At 49.0% G+C, this 18,944-nt stretch overlaps 1 protein-coding gene across 2 annotated transcripts in view; it reads left to right on the top strand.

Annotated features, from left to right (window-relative positions):
- The window catches only part of PDE2A (phosphodiesterase 2A), a 221,221-nt gene that overhangs the window by 169,384 nt on the left and 32,893 nt on the right, over positions 1-18,944 (top strand). For both annotated transcript variants that reach the window (XM_088140403.1, XM_088140404.1), the window contains exons 4-10: positions 1,716-1,825; positions 3,105-3,160; positions 5,490-5,549; positions 10,037-10,157; positions 13,487-13,539; positions 16,315-16,389; positions 17,869-17,910. In XM_088140403.1, the coding sequence (XP_087996529.1) occupies positions 1,716-1,825; positions 3,105-3,160; positions 5,490-5,549; positions 10,037-10,157; positions 13,487-13,539; positions 16,315-16,389; positions 17,869-17,910 (517 nt within the window). The remainder of the gene's footprint in view (positions 1-1,715; positions 1,826-3,104; positions 3,161-5,489; positions 5,550-10,036; positions 10,158-13,486; positions 13,540-16,314; positions 16,390-17,868; positions 17,911-18,944) is intronic.

Below are 18,944 nucleotides of genomic sequence, written 5' to 3' on the forward strand. Positions count from 1 at the left end.
CAAACCCCAACTGTTAATTTCCGTAACCAGATTAAGCCCTAATCTGTTTTGGGTGTTTGAGACGATATGAACACAGAAGTTACGTTTGTTCGTCCTGGTTGGGTTTGTAGGTGTTGTTTGGACCCAGCCTTCAAAAATAAAACTGAATCGCTCCTGTCATCCTCCCTGCCCGGAGACCCTCTTCCGTGGCGCCCGGCTTGGCTTTCTTGCCGAACTCCTCTGAACTTTTCTGCAGGGCACTAACCCTGCAGGTCACCCGTTCAGAAAGCAAACGCCATGGTCTGACTTAGACCAGTCCCATGGCTGTATCTCCCAGCCATCGAAACGTTGGGTTTCCACTCCCGGTTCCCTGCTTCCCCTTCAGATGATCCGCTGGCTGTGTTCACCCAGCATAGCCAGCTTAGGCTAGAGTCAGCTTTCACACCACATGCCCAGCTTGGTGAGTGCTAACCCTGGTTCGATTTCCGGTGGCTTAGCACGTGCTAAGCTTCTTCACTCTGATTTCTGGGGGAAGGAATGGCTCCCGGTTCAAATCAGGGCGCGACTCCCCGGACAGGTTGCTCAGGTGAGCGGGAAGGGAATGCCCCCACATCAGAAGCCAAGAAACGGCCCGCTCAGGTGACGCACGAGGCGCCCTCTTGCCTTGAGGTCCAAAGAGCCAAGATGGCGGTCGCAACGGGGTGATTGAAGCTCCGCCGCTTTTTAGGTGGGTCCCGTCAATTGCACCCCCGTGACTTGTTGGGCCGCCCTCTGCGGACACTCCTGCCTCCACCTTCTTCATCCATTCTCCCGTCCCGTCCCGTCCCAGAACCAAACCAAACGGCGTGTCTTGCACATGAGCCGGCCTTCGGTGTCAGGCAGCTGCAACGCGACGACACCGTTGGTGAAAACAAAGCCTCCCTCGCCTCGGGGACAATTTGGTAGCGACTGAGGGGCACACGCCTCTGTGGCGTTCGTGGCAGCCCTACGGAAGGGGTCTGCCACGCTCTCCCACGCTGGGAGCTGCCAAGGAAGGCCCAGCGGTCCCTGGGGGCAAAGGGGCAGCCTCCCCGCTGGCCACTGGCACCGGCGCAGCGTCCCTCCCTCAGCAGCCCTTGAGGGCAAAAAGAAGCAGATGTGAGCAACCCGGGAGGAAACTCAGGTGGGGCTCAGCATCGCCTTCCGGAAAAGAGCCCCCGCCGGGCCCAGAGTGCAGATCATCCACTTCATTTGTACCCCACCTTTATTTGCGCAGCTCCAGGTGTGAGGGACGTAACGTTCTGCCTCGCATTTTCCCACAACAACCTTGTGAGGTAGCTTGGGCTGAGTGAGGGGGACTGGTTAAAGTCGCCCAGCCTGAGGCAGGACTAGAACTCGCCCGTTTCTAGCCTGGTGCCTCTAACCACTAGGCCAGGTTGCCTTCCTGCCTTTCTTACTTGGGGCTGTGATTCCTCTGAAGGTCAAGCCTCGGGTTGTGCTTGGCCCCCGGTGACTCAGCCAATACACCCCCATTGTTTCCTTTGCTGCCTTTGGGATGTTTTTTCGCCTTCCGAGTCGCTCCTTCTGCCGTGGGATCTCCCCATGGTCTCCCATCCCATCCCATCCCAGAACCAAAACGTCCACTTCTTGGGGGGGTTTCCCTAAGCGAAAGATTCACCCTGGCTCTCCTCTCCCCCACCCCTCCACGCTGACTCATTGTGGCTTCTGTTTTTCATCTGCCCGCTCGGTCCTTCCAGAGATGCTGTCCTCCAGCAGAAGAGGGTGGCGTGCAACGGGCTGCCGCTGGCCGAGCTGCAGGGCAAGCCGGTGGCCGGCTTGGCTGCCCCCTTGGCCCCTGGCAAGCAAGGTAAGAGAGCCACGGACCTGGGGGAGAGGGTCCTGCCCGCTGCCTTCCCCATGCATTCGGCCCCCGGGAAGCAAAGCGCTTCGTTTCCCAGAAGGAGCGCCTCTCGCCACTCCTCAGATTCTGCTCCTGGGAAGTTTCCCGGAAGACTTTTGGGGGGAGTCTTGGAGGGGGGATTCTCCCCAATGCTCATTTGGATATGGAGAGTGCTTGAAGGAGGGGGAAACGTCTCCAAATCTACACACCCAAACTTTCCCAAACTTTACGTAACTAGGGTTGAATTTCTTCTCCTCTCCTGGCAGTCCTGAAGGGGCTCCACACTTTACTTAAAGGGTGGGGGGGTTTTTTGCTAGAATAATGCCGGTTGAGTTTTGCTCCAGTGGAGAGGAAGACTGGATAAGGAGGGAATTATTTGGCTTGGCATTCCCTGCCCCTGCCCGATTGACTAAGGAAGAGGGCGAGGAGGGGCCGGAGGGGAGGGGGACGCGCATCTCCTCCCCCCTCGCTCTCGGACCAGGCTGGACCTCGGGGGGGGCGATCGGGAAAGAGGAGAGCTCCCGAGCCGGCATGAGAGGACCCTGCATCTTTTTCAAAATCTTCATTTCTGACCCGCCTTTCGGCCTATCCGAGCACCCTACAGATCACAATATGAAGGCGGGGGTGTCCGCAAGGTGCAGTCAAAAAAGTCAAAATGGAAGCCATAATGGTAGGGTCAAAGTGCCACCAGTTTTTAATGTGCATTTTTGCACACACAAAATGGGACTCGCTTTGATCCTACCATCATGGCTGCCATCTTGACTTTTTCGACCCTACCCTGCAGACGGATCCGAAGCCACATCTTGTGAACCCGCCCGGAAATCAAGCTGGGATTCTTCGTGCGCTCATTTTTTTTTTTTTTAAAGCAGAGGAAGGACCCCTGCAATTGATCATACCCACCTCCAGCCCCATATTTCTTTGCCAGGCTCTCGCGGGGCCCACCGCCACATTTACAGATTTAGGAGATGGGAGATGGGAGCACCGGCTCCTCAGGGGAAAATGGAAAGCAAGCGAGGAGGTTGTGGCCGCGAGCCCCTCCCGTCCTTCGTGACCCACCGTGCCAACCGTGGCCACCTTTCTAGGAGAGGGCAAGCTTGCCATGGGGCCGTTTTGCGTGATGCCCGCCAGATGCCCTCCACATTGCAACGATGCCACCCCTTAGTTGCCCAGGGCTGTGAACAATCTCAGTTTCTCCCTTCGGGCTGACCTGCAGTGCAATTTAATTTCCTCCCCCCTATTTTTGCAGTGTTAATCAATCCGTTGGTGGACAAGGATTCCGGGGTCGTGGTGTGCGTCATCCTGGTGAGTATCTGGAGAAAGAGGGTCTCGGAAGGTGGGGGGGAAACCGAGTTTGTGAAACGTAATATGACCTTCAGGGGTGTCCTCAGGGAGGGGGGTCAACGCAGTCAAGATGGCAGCCACCGCCACACCATCAAAACCCAGCCCCCTTTTTATGTGCCACGGCTGCCATCTTGGCCTCTTTGACCCCCCCCCCCAAGAGGAGAAGCCTCGGCTTGGCACACGAACACCCCCTCCTGTGCAGGGCTTCCACATCACACGCGTGTGCCTTTCACTTTCCTACCCAAAGGCCTCGTGGTCCGGTGGATCTTAGCCTTTTCAATGTGAGGAGCCACGGGCAACAGCCTTCCCGGGGCTTCCTGCAGTCCTGGAAGCCGTGGGAGCGGCGTGGCCTTGGAAGTTTTTTCCTCCTGCGTGGGTTAGATGATCTTCTGTTACGACTCCTTCCACTTCGCCCTCAGAGAACACCACTTTAGAAAAGCATTTGTATCATAAACATCGGAGCCAGAACACTGTTTGCACCCGGTATGGATTTTGGGAAGATGGTGGCTTGCTAGGCAAGCACGGAGAAAGAGTGGGGCTTTGACTAATGGTCGTGGGTGCCATCTTGACTCTTTTTACTCCCCCCAGCCTTGATCTATAGCAGTGTTTCCCCAACAACTTTAAGATGTGTGGACATCAACTCCCAGAATCCCCCAGCCAGCAGGGGCGGACTTCAACTCCCTGCCATGCATGCTGGCTGGGGAATTCTGGGAGTTGAAGTCTACGCATCTTATGCTTTGATAACCTCTATTACAGACTTCCTCATGGAAGGTCAACCCACTGCTCCCAATAAGGTTTTGGTTCTGAGATTTAGGAGGCAAACGGCCCATTTGGTCTACAGAAAGCCATCTTCTCTTTTTTTCATAAATAAGAGTCCAGACAGATGACGGATGAGTTTGACTGCAATTTTTTGGCATCGTTGAAAAAATACTTTATGTGCTTCAGTTTGGAGCGTATGTAGGAGGGCCAGGGGGGGTCAAAAAAGTCAGGAGGGTGGCCATGACCCACCCCCCTTTTCAGGTTGACGCTTCCGAGTGGGAGCGTATGGCGGGCGTCCAAATGTACCGCGATGAGGTCATGAGGCACAGTTGGCAGGCCCTCCCGTCCCGGGGAAGGAGACCCCTGGAGCGTCCATGCCCGGCAGAAGGAGAAGCAAACTGACACTCACTGATGACCTGGAGGGGAGGGACACAGACAGCTAAACCCGGTTGTTGCCTTTCGCTTGTGGGACTATGGGCACTCTGAGGGCATTGCTTACACCAGAAGGTGCTCAGATCCATCAGAAGGGCCAGCGTGGGGCCTCCTTCAAAACGTAGAATTTAGAGGTGCCAAGTCAGCCTGGCCCACGTTCTTATCTGATGCTACATTCCCACAACAAGGGGCACCCCAAGCCATGAGCCCAACTCTCCAGGGACAATCTTGGGGGAGGCAGAAGCTGTATTTCAGCACCTCTGGAGGACCCCCGGAAGGAAAAATCATTGGCGTGTGAAACACAGAACAACTTCTGCGCAGGCTTCCTACGCCAAGGTCTTCTCTTTCGCTTTCCCTTTCTTCTGCCTCCCGTGGTTCGTGGGGGAAAAAAACCTGGATGGAGACAGCCGAGATCCGTTTTTAACCAAGCTTCTGAAAGCCTCGGGAGCTTCGTGGATGGCTTCTCTATGAATTATTGATGGCTATTGATGGATTGAGCCCAGTGAGGATACCACCCGCTCCAAGGTTTTGTTGGTCTTCTGGTTCTGCTCTTGAAGTCTTTTGCCCTGGCTGTTATTTTGTGTCTCTGGAGAAGCTCTTTTAGTGAGGTTAGCAGAAAAAAATAGAATATCTCTCTTGGTGTTATTACCACCTGCTTCCTCCCTTCTTGTGGCTGTCTTGCCCCCATTCTTACCCCAGTTGTGGGGGCCCACAAGAGGGCAAGGGGGGTAAGGGATTCCTGCCCTGCACCCTTTGCCTCTAGACCAGTGTTTCTCCACCTTGGCCACTTGAAGATGGGTGGACTTCGACTCCCAGAATTCCCCAGCCAGCCTTGCTGGCTGGGGAATTCTGGGAGTCGAAGTCCACCCATCTTCAAGTGGCCAAGGTGGAGAAACACTGTGTTTATGATGCTCAAACTACAGCGTAATAAATATTGTGGTGCTTTTGTCGCTAAAAACTGTAAGGAAATGTTTTGGCCCACATTTTCTGTCCTTTGCAATATCATTTTATAAATTTCCTCTCAGGCTTTTGCACACCTGCCTGAAATGCTCCGACCGCGTCTGTTCCTCTTTTGATTTCTTCTCCTCCGCCTCCCCAGGTCCACTGCGGCCAGCTTTCTGACTCTGACGAGCATAACCTACGGGCTTTGGAGAAGCATGTAAGTAAAGCCCCCTTCTGCTGGTGCCTTGGAGAGGGACCTCTTCTCCTGCCTCCTGGCATTTGGAAAGAGGAGCTCAGTCTGCCTAGGAGTGGGGGATGCCCACGTTGAGGGGCAGGGTGGGGAGTCCTGCCCTCAACTGATGTTTGACGTGCTGGCTTCGTTCCTTGCACGCCTGCCATTTCTCCCCGTGGAAAGGCACAGGGGTGGCTAGCCACTGGGGCCCAGCCTGGCCCAGAGCATCACAGTTCGCTGCCCATGTGGGGCTTCTGACTTCAAAAGCAGCAGGTGGGGCTTCAATAGGTTGCCCAGCCCCTCATTTCTCAGGTGTTGGGGTGCTTTCTCTGGGGTGCTTTTGACTTCCTCTCTTTTTCCCAATGGGTCCTCTGTGCCCGAGACCCTTACCTGCCAATGGACACCCCTGGGTTTAGATGCAGAACTGCAGAAGCAAGGTGTGCCTCAGCATGGGGGTGTCTGTGTGTCATTCACACTTTGCATTGCATTATCCAAGGCTGCAGGGGCTCATCCAGAACCGGCCCTGGACGTACCCTCTAGCTACCAGCCTCACCCTGGGGATTGGACCACATTTCCTTTTGTTCTGTCCAATCTGGAGGTTTTTTGGAGGTTTTCAAGAACAGATCGGACAACCATTTGTCCGAGATGGCATGAGGACTCCTACCTTGGGCAGGGGGCTGGGCTAGAAGACCTCCTAGGTCCCTTCCAAACCTAGGATCTATGATCTGATCTTCAGCACTCAAGAACTGGAAGGGCCCTGGGGATCCATCCTCCCAACCGTGTAGGATTTGGACAGGAATCCAAGTCAAAGTATCCCCACTGGTGGCTGTCAGCCCCCGCTTGAAAATATCCAGAGAAGGGGAGCCCAGCATCTCTCTAGGGCAGTGGACCCACACTTTCTGCTTACCCCATCCCCAGAAGAGATGAAGGTGCCCTCCAACCAGTCCTCTGCCTGTGTGTGGAAAATCTGCCATTTCCCATCCCAAGGGGTCTTAAGCTTTTCCAAGCAGAGGGTTTCTGGCACTTCGATCTAGTCACTGCCCCAGCTTCAAATGCCCAAAGTGCCTGGCATGTCCCCTCCTCTTCAGCAGCTGATCGCTGCCCTTGGCAGCCACGCCATGCTGAGTTGTCACTCGGTGATGTTCTCTGCTTGCATACGTGGGAATGACCTCGGAGACAGGAGGAAGAGCCGCAGACTAGGCAGATAAGAGGCCGCTGAGTCCACAGAAGGAACGGGGACGAGGCAAAGGTCTCAGAAGGGACCCTCCCCAGTTTCTTGGCCTGTAAAGGCAAGTTGGGGGGAGAGATGTTCTTTCAGATGTGCAGGATTCTGTTAATGGAGCCTCACAATCAAGTTAGAGCTAGGACTTCTGGGTGGGCTTCTTCTCCAGGTTCCCATTAGCAGAGAAAAACTTTCTGGAAAAGGCTTGGGGCATGAGCAAGGAGAAAAAGTATGTCACTCTCTCCCCTCCGTAGAAGAACAATAAAATACAATAACGAGCAATGGAGCTGCAGCGCCTGTAGCTTGGTCTGAGCTCCCGCCTGGCCCCCTTGGCAATTTGCCGCAGTCCAGACAGGCGTTTTTAAAGCCAGGAAGAGCCAGGAGCAGCGCGGGTGACCGGCTGCTGTGCAGAATCGCCCCTGCCGTTAGCCAGTTCTGCTCTGTTCTGGCCTTCTGCCCATTATTCTGTGACCTGCTCTCTGCGATGCCAGAATTCTGGGTGTCGAAGTCCACGCATCTTAAAGTCGCCAAGGTTGAGAAGCCCTACTCTAAGTACCTTCAAGACCAACCAATTTCCTTAGGACATACGCATCTGTGAGCAGTGGAACGAGTTTGCCCTCATCCAACGAGTTTGCTCTCATAGGGCATTAAATGCAGAGAGTTCAAGGCGGCTGGGAAAGACGCATGGTAGGAAGCTAATGGGCTTTCACAACAGCAGAGTCAGAGGGGATGGTTTCCCAGAGGAGGGGGCGGGTGGCTGAGCATTACTTGGCAGGGAGCAAAGGCAATGCGCTCAGAAAAGCTCCTTCCTGTTCAGACCTTCTCTGAAGGGTTGGGATTTTCTAACGGGTCAGAGTTGGGTGGCTTCTCCTTGCACTGCGGGGCAAAGTTTCTCCATTCCACCGTTCTCCCATGGGCTTCTCCAGCCGTGGGATCCGACTTCTTGTTCCTCTGGGTTTATTAGAATCTGCCTTTCCGAAGTGCCAGAAAGGGGGTAGACGGTGCTCAGTTGGGGCTGGCCTGAGAATCCAGCATTCCCAGCATCGCAAGGTCCCTTGCCCTCCAAGCTACTTCCACCTTCCACCGCCTTCGCTAAGACCTCCCAGGGGGATAAGATGTTCTAGGACAGTGTGTGGGAAAACTAAGAATGGGGCAGACGTGGAATCAAAACAGCCATCATGTTATAACATGCCACAATCCATTACAAAATCACAGTGTCAGAGGCTGAGCTTCTGGACATCACATAAAAGAACATCAACATCTGGGCATTAACCAGTAAAACTAAAAAAGCCTTAACAGCTTCACGGGCGGGGGGAGAGAAAAAGAAGCTTCTCTAGGACATTTTTAAACTTGAAAAGATTGGATTCCAAGGGTCCTTCTGGTGGGAGCTGGTTGCAAAGAACCAGGTGAGAAGAAGCTCTCAACCATGGTTACTGTCGTGCGTGGGAGAACTAGGCAACCCTGGCTTGGGAATCACATCACATGGACAGGCTCACGAGCTCCCAGCAGATCCTTCAAAGAGGTGGATGTGCCCCTATGCAAGGTGGAGGGACCAACGCCCTCAAGTTTAAAGTCGGAATGAAATTAATTAATTTTTTAAGTGAATTTAATTGAATTCATTAAATTAGATCGTCGGTCCAGTTGGAATAGTAACATTCTTGGTTTCTTTACTGGGTTCCCCTCCTCAAAGAGAGAAAGTGCCACTTTCCAGAACCACATCTGGAGCGTTAGACCAAAATGCCCCTTGCACCATCTTGCCTTGCGGTCTGAGTTTATCCAGCTTGATCTAATCCTCTCGCAACAGGATACCCCAAAAGCTACATGCCCAGTAGACAGAGACTGCTCTGCAGGGGTGTTGTAAAAGAAACCCATGTTATCAGGCAACCAGGCCTGCACAGCCCCTTCACTTCCTCTCTCCTTTTGTGTGTTGCTGCTACTTCTGTGAAAATCAGAAATTGGTGATGGGTTTATCTCACTGTCACAGGAGAAGAAGAACCACATGCAAAGGTGATCCTTTGTCCCCCTGATTCAAGGCTGCCCCCCAAACCTGCCCTTGGCTGGCATCTCAAAATGCAATATTATTCCAGATGTCAAGGGGCAGTGGTCAGAAATGTGGGATCTCTCTGTTTTGGAAAAAGCAATATTTTCTGCTAATCAAAGGATGTGCCACCATGGCAGAGATTCCACGATTCTTTAGAATAATATTTTGTACTGATCATACTACAGTAGCAAATTCAGTAGTAAACCAGGAACTATTGATGGGTTTAAAATATAAAATAGATTTTTTCTTTTCCACACATCTTAAAGTTGATTTTAAGTTTGTTTGGGGGTTGCTTCTTTTCTAATTTTTTTGAAGTTTTTTTTTTTTTTTTTAAGTTTAAAGATGGATTGGTTAACGGGGTATGTATAAAATCTTTAGAAAAATAAAAATTAAACAACAACAACAACAAAAATCCGGCAGGCTTTTCTGGGATTTGGAAACAGTGATTATCCGTAGAGCCAGAGTTTATTTTTGCATCTGATGCCTTGAAACTGCAGAAATGCTGCATATCGAAGTAGATTCTGCAGCACGGCTCACAGCATATAGAAAAAGATATTAGATATTGTTCTTTTATACCAGTGTTTCTCAAACATGGCAACTTTAAGATGTGTGGACTTCAACTCCCAGAATTCCCCAGCCAGCCATGCTGGCTGGGGAATTCTGGGAGTTGAAGTCCACACATCTTAAAGTTGCCATGTTTGAGAAACACTGCTTCATATAGAAGTCATTTTCACTTAAATACAGAATGTCCAGTTATTTCTTTTATATCATTCCACCTGAGTGTATAACAGTGCAGGAAAAAAAGGAAACCTTTTGAATAATAATAATCTTTAACAAAAAATAGCAATGCCTGACTGTCAGGGACAAATGTTTCCTCTGCACGCAAAGTGTGCCGTGTGGACATTACGCTAGGTAGCCAAGTGTCCACACCGGCTGTCTTTGCACAGGTTGCTTAACCAGGGTACGTAAAGCCTTGGAGTTAGGATCTGCACAAGATTGCAACCCCAAACTAGGTTAGATCAACCCAGCCTGATCCAGGACCTTGTGCAACCCCAGACAAGGGATGGGATATCAAGGTGGCCAGCGTGGTGCGAAGGTAACCAGGAGGGCTTACTCATCTCCCACCGGGTTATTTAACCCTTCTTTAGCTAGAACGGCTTCTCTCAAACCAGGGGTGTCTTCTTCATGCGCAAATGCGCTTTCCTTCAGATCCTGGTGTCCTACAAGCGCGTCCAGACCCTTCAGAAGTTGCAGCCATGCCGGGAAAAACCGGAGGACCCCCCCAGGAGCAGCTACAGCGAGCTGGACTGCAAGATCCTCCAGCTGTGCGGTAAGGAGAGACCCCCCCCCCCAGCTCTAAAGGACAGGAGAGACGGGGGCTAACCCACTTTGTCGGCTTGGAGCAGCGCTGCTTAAATGTTTTGCTCTCCGACTTGCAGAAATGGCAAAGCTGACCAGTTTGGTCGGAGGAAAGACGATAAAGGCTGTTCTGAAAAAGGAAGCCTTACACGGACTTTTTGTTGAAAGAAGAAAAGATCAAGTTCACAATTTGGGGATTAAAAAGGGATGAAGAGTTTGGGGGAAAGATTCAGACGATAGGGAGAAAGAGGGATGGAAGGCATAATTGTATGTTGGTCTGCTTTTTTCGTTTCCTTCCTCTTCCTCTTTTTCTTACTTTCTATCTTTTTTGGGGCGGTTGATACTTCTACTATATTGAAAAATTCGTATCTATCTATCTATCTATCTATCTATCTATCTATCTATCTATCTATCATTATATTTTATTTATTTATTTATTTATTTGATTTATCTCTGCCCCCATCCCCCTAATGGGGGACTCTGGATGGCTCCCAAGATCCGTTAAAGCAATAAATATATATAAAATTACATAAACCATAAAAACTACGCAAAGCGTTATCCTCTACCTCTCTATTCTGCCGTTTTGCTCTCGGGACCCCTTCCCACTTTTAAAAATTAGGGAGGAGCCCAAAAGAGCTTTTGTTTGTATGGGTTATATTTATTGATGTTTACCCTATTAAATATTAAAATTGACGCATTCGTAGAATATTTCTTAATTGAATCGTGTAAAAAGAGCAACATTAAACCCATTCGATAACAACGTAAATAACATATTTTTCCATGAAAAAAGCCCTATCTTTTTTTTAACAAGTAAAAGCTAATAATGAGAAGAGTGACATGGTTTGACATTTTTGCAAAGGCCCTCAATATCTGGCGAATAATTCTGATTTCACGGACCCCCGAGCGGGTCTTAAGAAACCCTGACTTAGGGCGTCCGGATCTGTCGGATGCCGAAACAGAACGGGGCCGACCGGAAATGGTTTGAGACAGGCTGGAAGGGGCTGAGAGGGGGGCTCTTCCAATATTAGGGAGTTATCTTGATGCAATGCGCTCCAAAGTTTGCCAAATATTACTGGCACCCAACATCTGCATGTTCTTCATATTTCTGGAAAATGGGCAGTTATCTCCCCAATGCATTGGGGGGGGGCAGTTACCCAGAGGATCAAAAACCCTCCACTTGAACAGACTTACAGATAAATTGGGTGCTAAAGTAAACACACTCCCTTGCCAAGATTCGGGTAACGAATCCTTGTTCCTTTTCCATAAATCTTCAATTGAGTCTTCTTCCATAATGAAGCCTCTGTAGGAATCTTGCTCTTTTTGGTTATAGGGCTTGACATTAATTCTGGGAACTGGAGATATTTACTTTAGCAACCAATTTATCTCTCCGTTTGTCCGATTTCCTTGGAAATGATGTTCCCGGCGTGTGAGGCTTTGCAAACCGCCACCCTCCCTCTCAAACCATCGCCCCTTCGGGCACCGCGGAGACCTGGCTTGTTTCAAAAGGACTGGGCTGGACAAGGATGGTCTGAGGAGGGGTCAGACTATATGGCCTCAATGCACCCCTTCCCTCTCTCACAGAATATGAAGCTGTTAAAAAGGACCCATCTAGCTTGCCCACCCTCCCTCCCCAGCCCAAATCCATGGGACTACAGTTCCCATCATCCAAAATCAGCTCTTGTTTACGGTCCAGAGGGTTTTCTCTGGGACTAGCCAGGGATAAGGGGAGGTATTGTGTGACCCCTTGGAAGGGCTGGGCTAATCCCCTGTAAATCTAAACTTTATCCCATCCCATATCACCACCCTTTGGAACAGCCTCCCCCCCCAAAAAAATATTTGTTTGGCCCCAATCTGGCCTGCCTTCAGAAAGGCACCAAAGGCTGGATCTTTCCCCAGTCCAGTGTTTCTCAACCTTAGCAACTTTAAGCATGGCTGGCTGGGGAATTCTGGGAGTTGAAGTCCACCCATCTTTAAGCGGCCAAGGTTGAGAAACACTGCCCTAAGCAGTGCTGTGATCTTGCCAGGCGAATTTCTTCCAGCACTTTATGCCTTTTTTAAAAAAATGAATTTTTAAAATTCTTTTAGAATTTCTTGCAAATGAAAAACAATACAAATTTAAAGAAAAGAGAAAGTAAAGAAAAATAGAAGTGGTATCGAATGGAAAAGAGATGAAAGAGAAGAGACAAAAAAGAAAGAGAGAGAGAGAGAGAGAGAAAGAAAGAAAGAAAAAGAAAGGAGGAGGAGGGAGGGAGGGAGAGAGGGAAGGGAGGGAGGGAGGAAGAAGGGAGGAAGGAGGGAGGGAGGGAGGGAGGGAGGGAAAGAAAGAAAGAGAGAGAGAGAGAAAGAAAGAAAGAAAGAAAGAAAGAAAGAAAGAAAGAAAGAAAGAAAGAAAGAAATTAAAAAGTGGCTTCCAATCTTCTTTACAGCAGTTATAAATGCATTTATATTTTATCCTCTCTCTCTAAGATTCCAGCGCTTTGTGTCTTGAGGTTTTACTGTCTTGTTTTCATTTTTTAAAAACAATTGTTTTATTATACAATAATATTAATAATAATAATATAAATATCACCACTGTATCAGAATAATATAACGTATTACTTATGTCTTGTCTTATTTTGATACAGTGGTATTTCTACAGTATGGGCTATAGACTCTTAATACGTTTAGATAACTTTAAAGGTTTAAAAGGTAGCGAAAAAGAAGAGGTTTGTATCGGTGTTAACGATGATTTGAAATGTCAGTATTAATAACCATAAGGTGGTTTAAATGTTACATCCAAAGTTAAATATAGTGTTAATAAACAGCTGCAAATTGCATCAAGATGTTTCTTGTACAATAAAGGTTTCTGTCTGAAGCTGAATACTTAATATGGAGGCCTCCGCTGCACGGTTGCATATTATGGTTTCTGCATGTTAAAGAAATAGAAAAAAGAAATAATAGAAAAAACAAGCTAACAGCAAAAAGAAGAAAAAAGGGTTTTTTTTAAAAAAAGGGGGGGAAGCTATTTGTTTTCTAACTTCCCCCTTTTTGTGCCGCTACTAATTTGTGGTGTTTATAAATATTGAGGCCCCCTTAGACGCCAGACTGTAAGTGTTGGCATTTGCTGTGCTGCGTAGATTGTATACAAGGGGGCTGTCTTGCTCTTATTATTTGTTTACTGTGTGGCTTTACACGGCTGCACCGCTGCTCATTGGCGACGTGTGCCACCCTGAGCTGCGTGCCAAGCGGACAGCTATGTCAACCCAATCAATCAACCAATCAATCAATCAATCCGTAAACCCCTTACGTGTTGCCTTTCAGGGGAACTGTTCGATGTGGACGCAGCCTCTCTCCAGCTCAAAGTCATCAATTACGTGAGTATTTTCTGAGCGTCGATGATCCTTTGATGGCGCCAAGTTGGGTTTTCTGTTCAATCCTTACTGGAGAAAAAGGGGGCAGGTAGAGCCGCCCAGCTCTTTCTTTTTACCCACCCCTCTGCCACTCCGAGGGGCTGAGTTCACACGACGCGTTTCCCCTGTGATGGAGCTACAGATTTCCCAGGGCTCACATGAGGCCCTGAACCTTAAGCCAAAAAGAGGCTAGATTTGCACAAGAAACTGAATCACCGAAAGGCCAACCAAGGCGAACCCCTAACCCAGCTTAGCATGGGGTACAAATGCAGCTGTTCGTTTTGAAAGTCACCTGGGTTACGTGAGCTATGTGAACGTAGCCAGTAAATCCTGGCTTCGTGCTGGATTTGGCCCGATGCTTGCCAGTCTACTGCCTCTTTGCCTGCAGAGTGAAAGTGCCAGGGTTTGGCCAGCTGTAAACTGGCAGGGGAAGGGTAGCTGGCAGCCCCCAGCTCTAACCCCAAAACTGAAGGAGGCTGCATAGAAGGAGAAGCTGTACGATTTTTACCACGGTGCTGCCCAGAATCCTGCTTCGTGAGAATTAGAGGCACTAGGTTAACTCCGCTGTCTGGAGTCAACACCATGCAACATCCTAGATTAATCACAGTAGACCACCACATTCTAGCTTCAACCTAATACAGCATTTTGGACTAAACACACCACAACACAGCATTCTAGTTTTGAATGGTTGGTGAAGTGCGTGCCGTGCAGCGCAGGAAGATCAAAACAGGCCAGCCGGTGGAAGGATGGGGCTGGCATCGCAATGCCGCTGCTGCTCTCTTGCCTTTTTTGACCCCTTCCCACAGACATCACCAGCTCGGTGCGCTATTCCACCCAGCCACGAGATTAGTTTATGGCCGAGATGTCAAGCAAAGCCAGAGCAAACGGGCCTAGTCCACTTCCCCGTGGGTCAGCGTGTTGTGTGAACACAGCCGGGGAGCTTCAACCCTGCTCTTGTAAACGCAGTGACGGAAACCAGACCAAACGAAACGTGCTTTGAAGCCTGGCAGGAAAGGAGGTTGGCGTCTTCGTGGCTGCTCCTCCCCTCCCATTTAGCACACAGGTTTGCTTCCAGCCCAGCCCGCATTTCTGCCTCTCACACGGCCCTCTCCGGGGCAATAGGAGGGAGGCGTCGGTGCCATCTCGGGCTTCAGCAGCGCAGAGGTGGGGAGAGGTTCCTGCGCAGCGTGCCCTCCTCCCCGTCCTGTTTTTTTTCCACTTCCCAGGTGCGACCACTACAAACTCCCTGCCATAATGTTAACAGGAGAGGTGCTTGTAAACAGTTTGGCAGCCTGGCCCTCTTCCAAGTTTGGGCGAGGCGACGCAGTGAAAATGGCAAGCTGCGTTCGGCTTCCGTGCCCACCATCTGCCAGGGCCCTGCCAGGGTTTTACAGCTTCCATTTTTAAAAGCCTCATAAAATTGCTCACACCCCATGTTCCTGCTCTGGGGCAGCAGCTGGGGTGCGCGCACGCGGTGGGTGAGAGAGAGCGGGCTTCCCCCTCTCCCCCACATGGTCCTACTGGCCGGGGATGATGGGGGTTGGAGGGCGACGCATTCAGCCTGAAATGGGGAGGTCTGGTCGGCAGACAAGAGGGCGCTCGCCGGTTTTGGTGCATTAAGCGATACTAATGAGGTCGCTTGCTCCCATGGTTAGAGAAATCCCTCTGCTATCAATTTTGCAAGGCTAGAAGAATTCTTGGTTAGATGTTCCTGACAGCTGAGGCTCCCCTGCTTGGGCCAGCAAGGTATGCACGCTCCTCGGCTGTGTTTGTTCACCCTGCTGAGCCCACACTGTAGCCAGCCTGATTCTGAACTCGTGCATCATGCCACCAGAGCTGTGTGGCGCTTCCAATTCAGAGCATGACTGGGGCATGCAGGCTGTTCACGTGGGGAACCCCTAAAACCAAACCCATCTTTGTCCTGGGATCACACAGAAGCTGCAGGGGGAGCCACATGATCTCAAGAAAAGATACAGCTGCATTAAAGAGCTGGCAATGGATGCCCCCATGCATGCTGGTTCCCCTTTTTCACTGTACCTTCAAATCCTTTGGGGCAAACTCAGCTTGGGTGGTTAGGTTCAATGTCCCGTGTGAATCCAGAACAACAATCTTCCGAAAAGCCACAAGTGAGAATTAAAAAGCAAAAACAACAAAAATGTGTGACTAATTCAAACAAAACTATATGTGTGTACACACACACACACACACACACACACACACACAAATCTTACTTTTTAATAAACATCCTGGACTTCACCTCCTTGTTTCTGCTAGTTGGGATTACAGCACCTTGGCCGAACTCAGAAGCTAAGCAGGATCAGGCCTGGCTAATACTTGGATGGGACCCCAAGGGAGCCCGATGACATATCTATCTTGTCTCCAAGCCAATGTGAGCAGGTCCATGGATTCACCAGGAGTCACACTCACCTTGAAGGGGGGTTGATTTTAGATTGACGGAGACATTCAAAAATTGGCTTAGTCCAGTGTTGCTTAGCAACTTTAAGGTGGGTGGACTTCAACTCCAGAATTCTGAGAAATTGAAGTCCACCCATCCTAAAGCAACCAAGTTTGAGAAACACTGGCTTAGTCTGATTTCTAGATGAAGTTTGGCCACAGAGAGAGGAATAATTCTCCTCTTCCTGCCCCAAGTCCAGAACAGGCACATCCCACCCTGTGCTGGTCTTCTCCTCAAAGTTGTCTGGGTCTCTCCATATTTTTTCTACACTTCCTCTCTTACAGCTGAAGCAGGAGACCCAGTCTCAATGTTGCTGTCTTCTCTTGGTGTCAGAAGACAACCATCAGCTCTCCTGTCAGGTGGGTGAGATCCCCTTGCCCAAACTCTTCTCTGTCTGTTATTTCCCTGCACGGCATCTTCACAGGACACCCCTAACCCCGTTGGCTTCTCAAGGTGGTATAATGGCCGAATCTGCCCTTTGTGGTTTGTACTTTTCCAGCTTCGGTGGCTGGGGAGGGTGTAAAGGATGGCAGAGGTTGTGAGCTAAATTTAATTTAATTTAATTTAATTTAACTTAATTTAATTTTTTCATTTCATTTCATTCCATTGTAATGACATTACAAGTTTGCAATACTTGAAATATTCAGAAAACACAACATTTGTTACACCTTATTGCTATGTAACATATCATCATTCCAGATTTGATAAAATTATGATTTGGCTCTCTGTGTGTTTAAAATTTGAATTCTATCTGTGATTTTGTTTTTCAGCCAGAGCTGTAGACCTTACCTTTGAACGGCATTTTTCAATTGTGAAATCTTCTAAAAGTTTCCATTGTTCTCTTCTCATAGATTTGGCAGCTAGAAATAAAAATATAATAAGCTCTTGATTAATCGGTTTAGCATTCTTTCCCTCAAATATGTATAACAACCCCAATTCAGGAATGCATTCTACTTTTTGTCTAATTATAGACCTTACTTTGGTGGTAAATCTGCTAAAATTCTGTGGGATTTATCTCAGAGTAAAAATGCCCGGGCTGCTGTGGTGGGCTGGATATAATCCAGCTCTAATACTCTCCCTGGGTATGGTCTTTATTTAGTGACCCTTTCATAGGTAATTTTACATAAAGCCACGTCCAAGTTTGCTTCGGAATTTCTGAGACATTTTCTTAAAACCACTTTTGGAGCTTAAAACGACTGGAAACCTTCAGATCTGCCAAAAATAAAACTGGGGCCCATGTTTTTCTCTCATCCAGTCATGTCCACAGGAGAGCCTCTTTTTATGTGCAATGCATGCGTGACATATGGAGAAAAGGACAGACCTTCAATCACGCAGTCATGGATGCCATTCTGACTTTTTTTACCCCCCCCCCCTTACCGATGCCCCTTCTTGGGGTTGCCTTCTCACAACATGCTACGCTTGATTACTTCTAATTTGGAATCATTTTTCTACAGCTCAGCGTGTGGTGCAAATCCAGCCTGTTTGCTTTGTCTGTGATTCGAGGTGCAGTGCAAAGCCAGAAAATCGGGCAATTCAATGACCAGGTTGAGTGCGCTGGTCAAAAAAGTGGAAGAGCCATCCCCAAGAATGTTTCCGGAATCCTCTTCTCCTTTGAAAGAAATTTCAAGAGCAAATTCTCTTTCTTCTAATGGGATGAGAAATGGTAGGGGGAACTCCCAGAGGCTTTTTTCTGCTCAGCCCAAATTTTACATCACTGCTCCTCCCAACTGACGTTGCAGCAACAGATTCCTCAAAGACTTCCATGCTTCCGTGCCACTCTGACCCGGATTCCTCCTCCTTCCTCCAGTTCTCAGTTGCCCACATCTTCTCTCTTGCAGGTGGTTGGAGATAAAGTCTTGGAGGAGGACATGAGTTTCCCAGTAAGTTGTTAAACCCTCCTTCCCTTTGTGATGCTCAAGCTGTGAGTATTGATGCTTCTGTGGTCAAAAGTGTCTTCACCCACATGTGCAAGAGGGAGGGATCTGCAGCCTTGAGGGAGCTCCAAGTTGACCTCACAGTGAAAAATCATTATGGATGAACTTCTATAGCCAACCTCATGGATCTCAATATTCTTGAGAGCTCCAGACTGGTGGTAGGAGTCTGTAATGGGAAGAAGGAATAACCTTGAGGAACAGGAGGAAGACCTGCAACTAAGACAGTGGTCAGATAAGAGAAATCTGAGTCCAAAGCAGAAATGTAATTTCAGAAAGCGTCTCAGACTTGACCCTCCCTAGTTTTCGTGAAGATAAAGGAAGGGAGGGGGAAGCGCATTCAGACTTGCAAGACTCTGTTACTATAATCTTATCATGAAAGTAGTATTAGCTTGCATGTCTTTGGTTTCCAAGTTTGGTCTACCTTGGAGGGCTGACAGGAAACAATTTGGGAGAAGAATGGAATGGACAATGTTGGAAGTGGGCAGGCGTGGTTGACTGGAGCAGGGAATGGGAAAATTTCTCTGCTCGGGAAGACCAAGGGCTGGAAAGCAACAAGGGTGTGCAGTGGCCCCCATGTTGGATTCCAAACTATATGGACTGGATCTACCAGGGTTCCTTTGTCCTCGTTCATGCATCCCTTTAAGCCACTGTTTGATGAATCATGAATGACTGAATAAACCACAATTGGCTTGAGATTGCACAACAAGCCGTAAGTCAACGGTTCTTAAACTGGGGCCCTCCGGATATCTAGATCCTCAAATTCCCAGTCAGTATGACCTCCCCATGGCTCTGAAGAGCACCAGGTGGAGGGAAGCTGCCCTAAACCATGGTTTTGCAGACCACAGTGGCAGGATTTGTAGGCATGCTAAGCCGGAACCCAAAACCACACATTATGGCTTAGAGAGTGAAGCTGGCTGGGAGCATCATAGGAGAAAAGCTGTTTTAGTCTATGGTAGCCAAAATCAGAAGAAGTCTGATAG

The sequence above is a fragment of the Python bivittatus genome, unplaced genomic scaffold (assembly GCF_059951505.1).
Source record: "Python bivittatus isolate LINGU-HERP-01145 unplaced genomic scaffold, Pbiv_v1 ctg000340_np1212, whole genome shotgun sequence".
NCBI lineage: Eukaryota > Metazoa > Chordata > Lepidosauria > Squamata > Pythonidae > Python > Python bivittatus.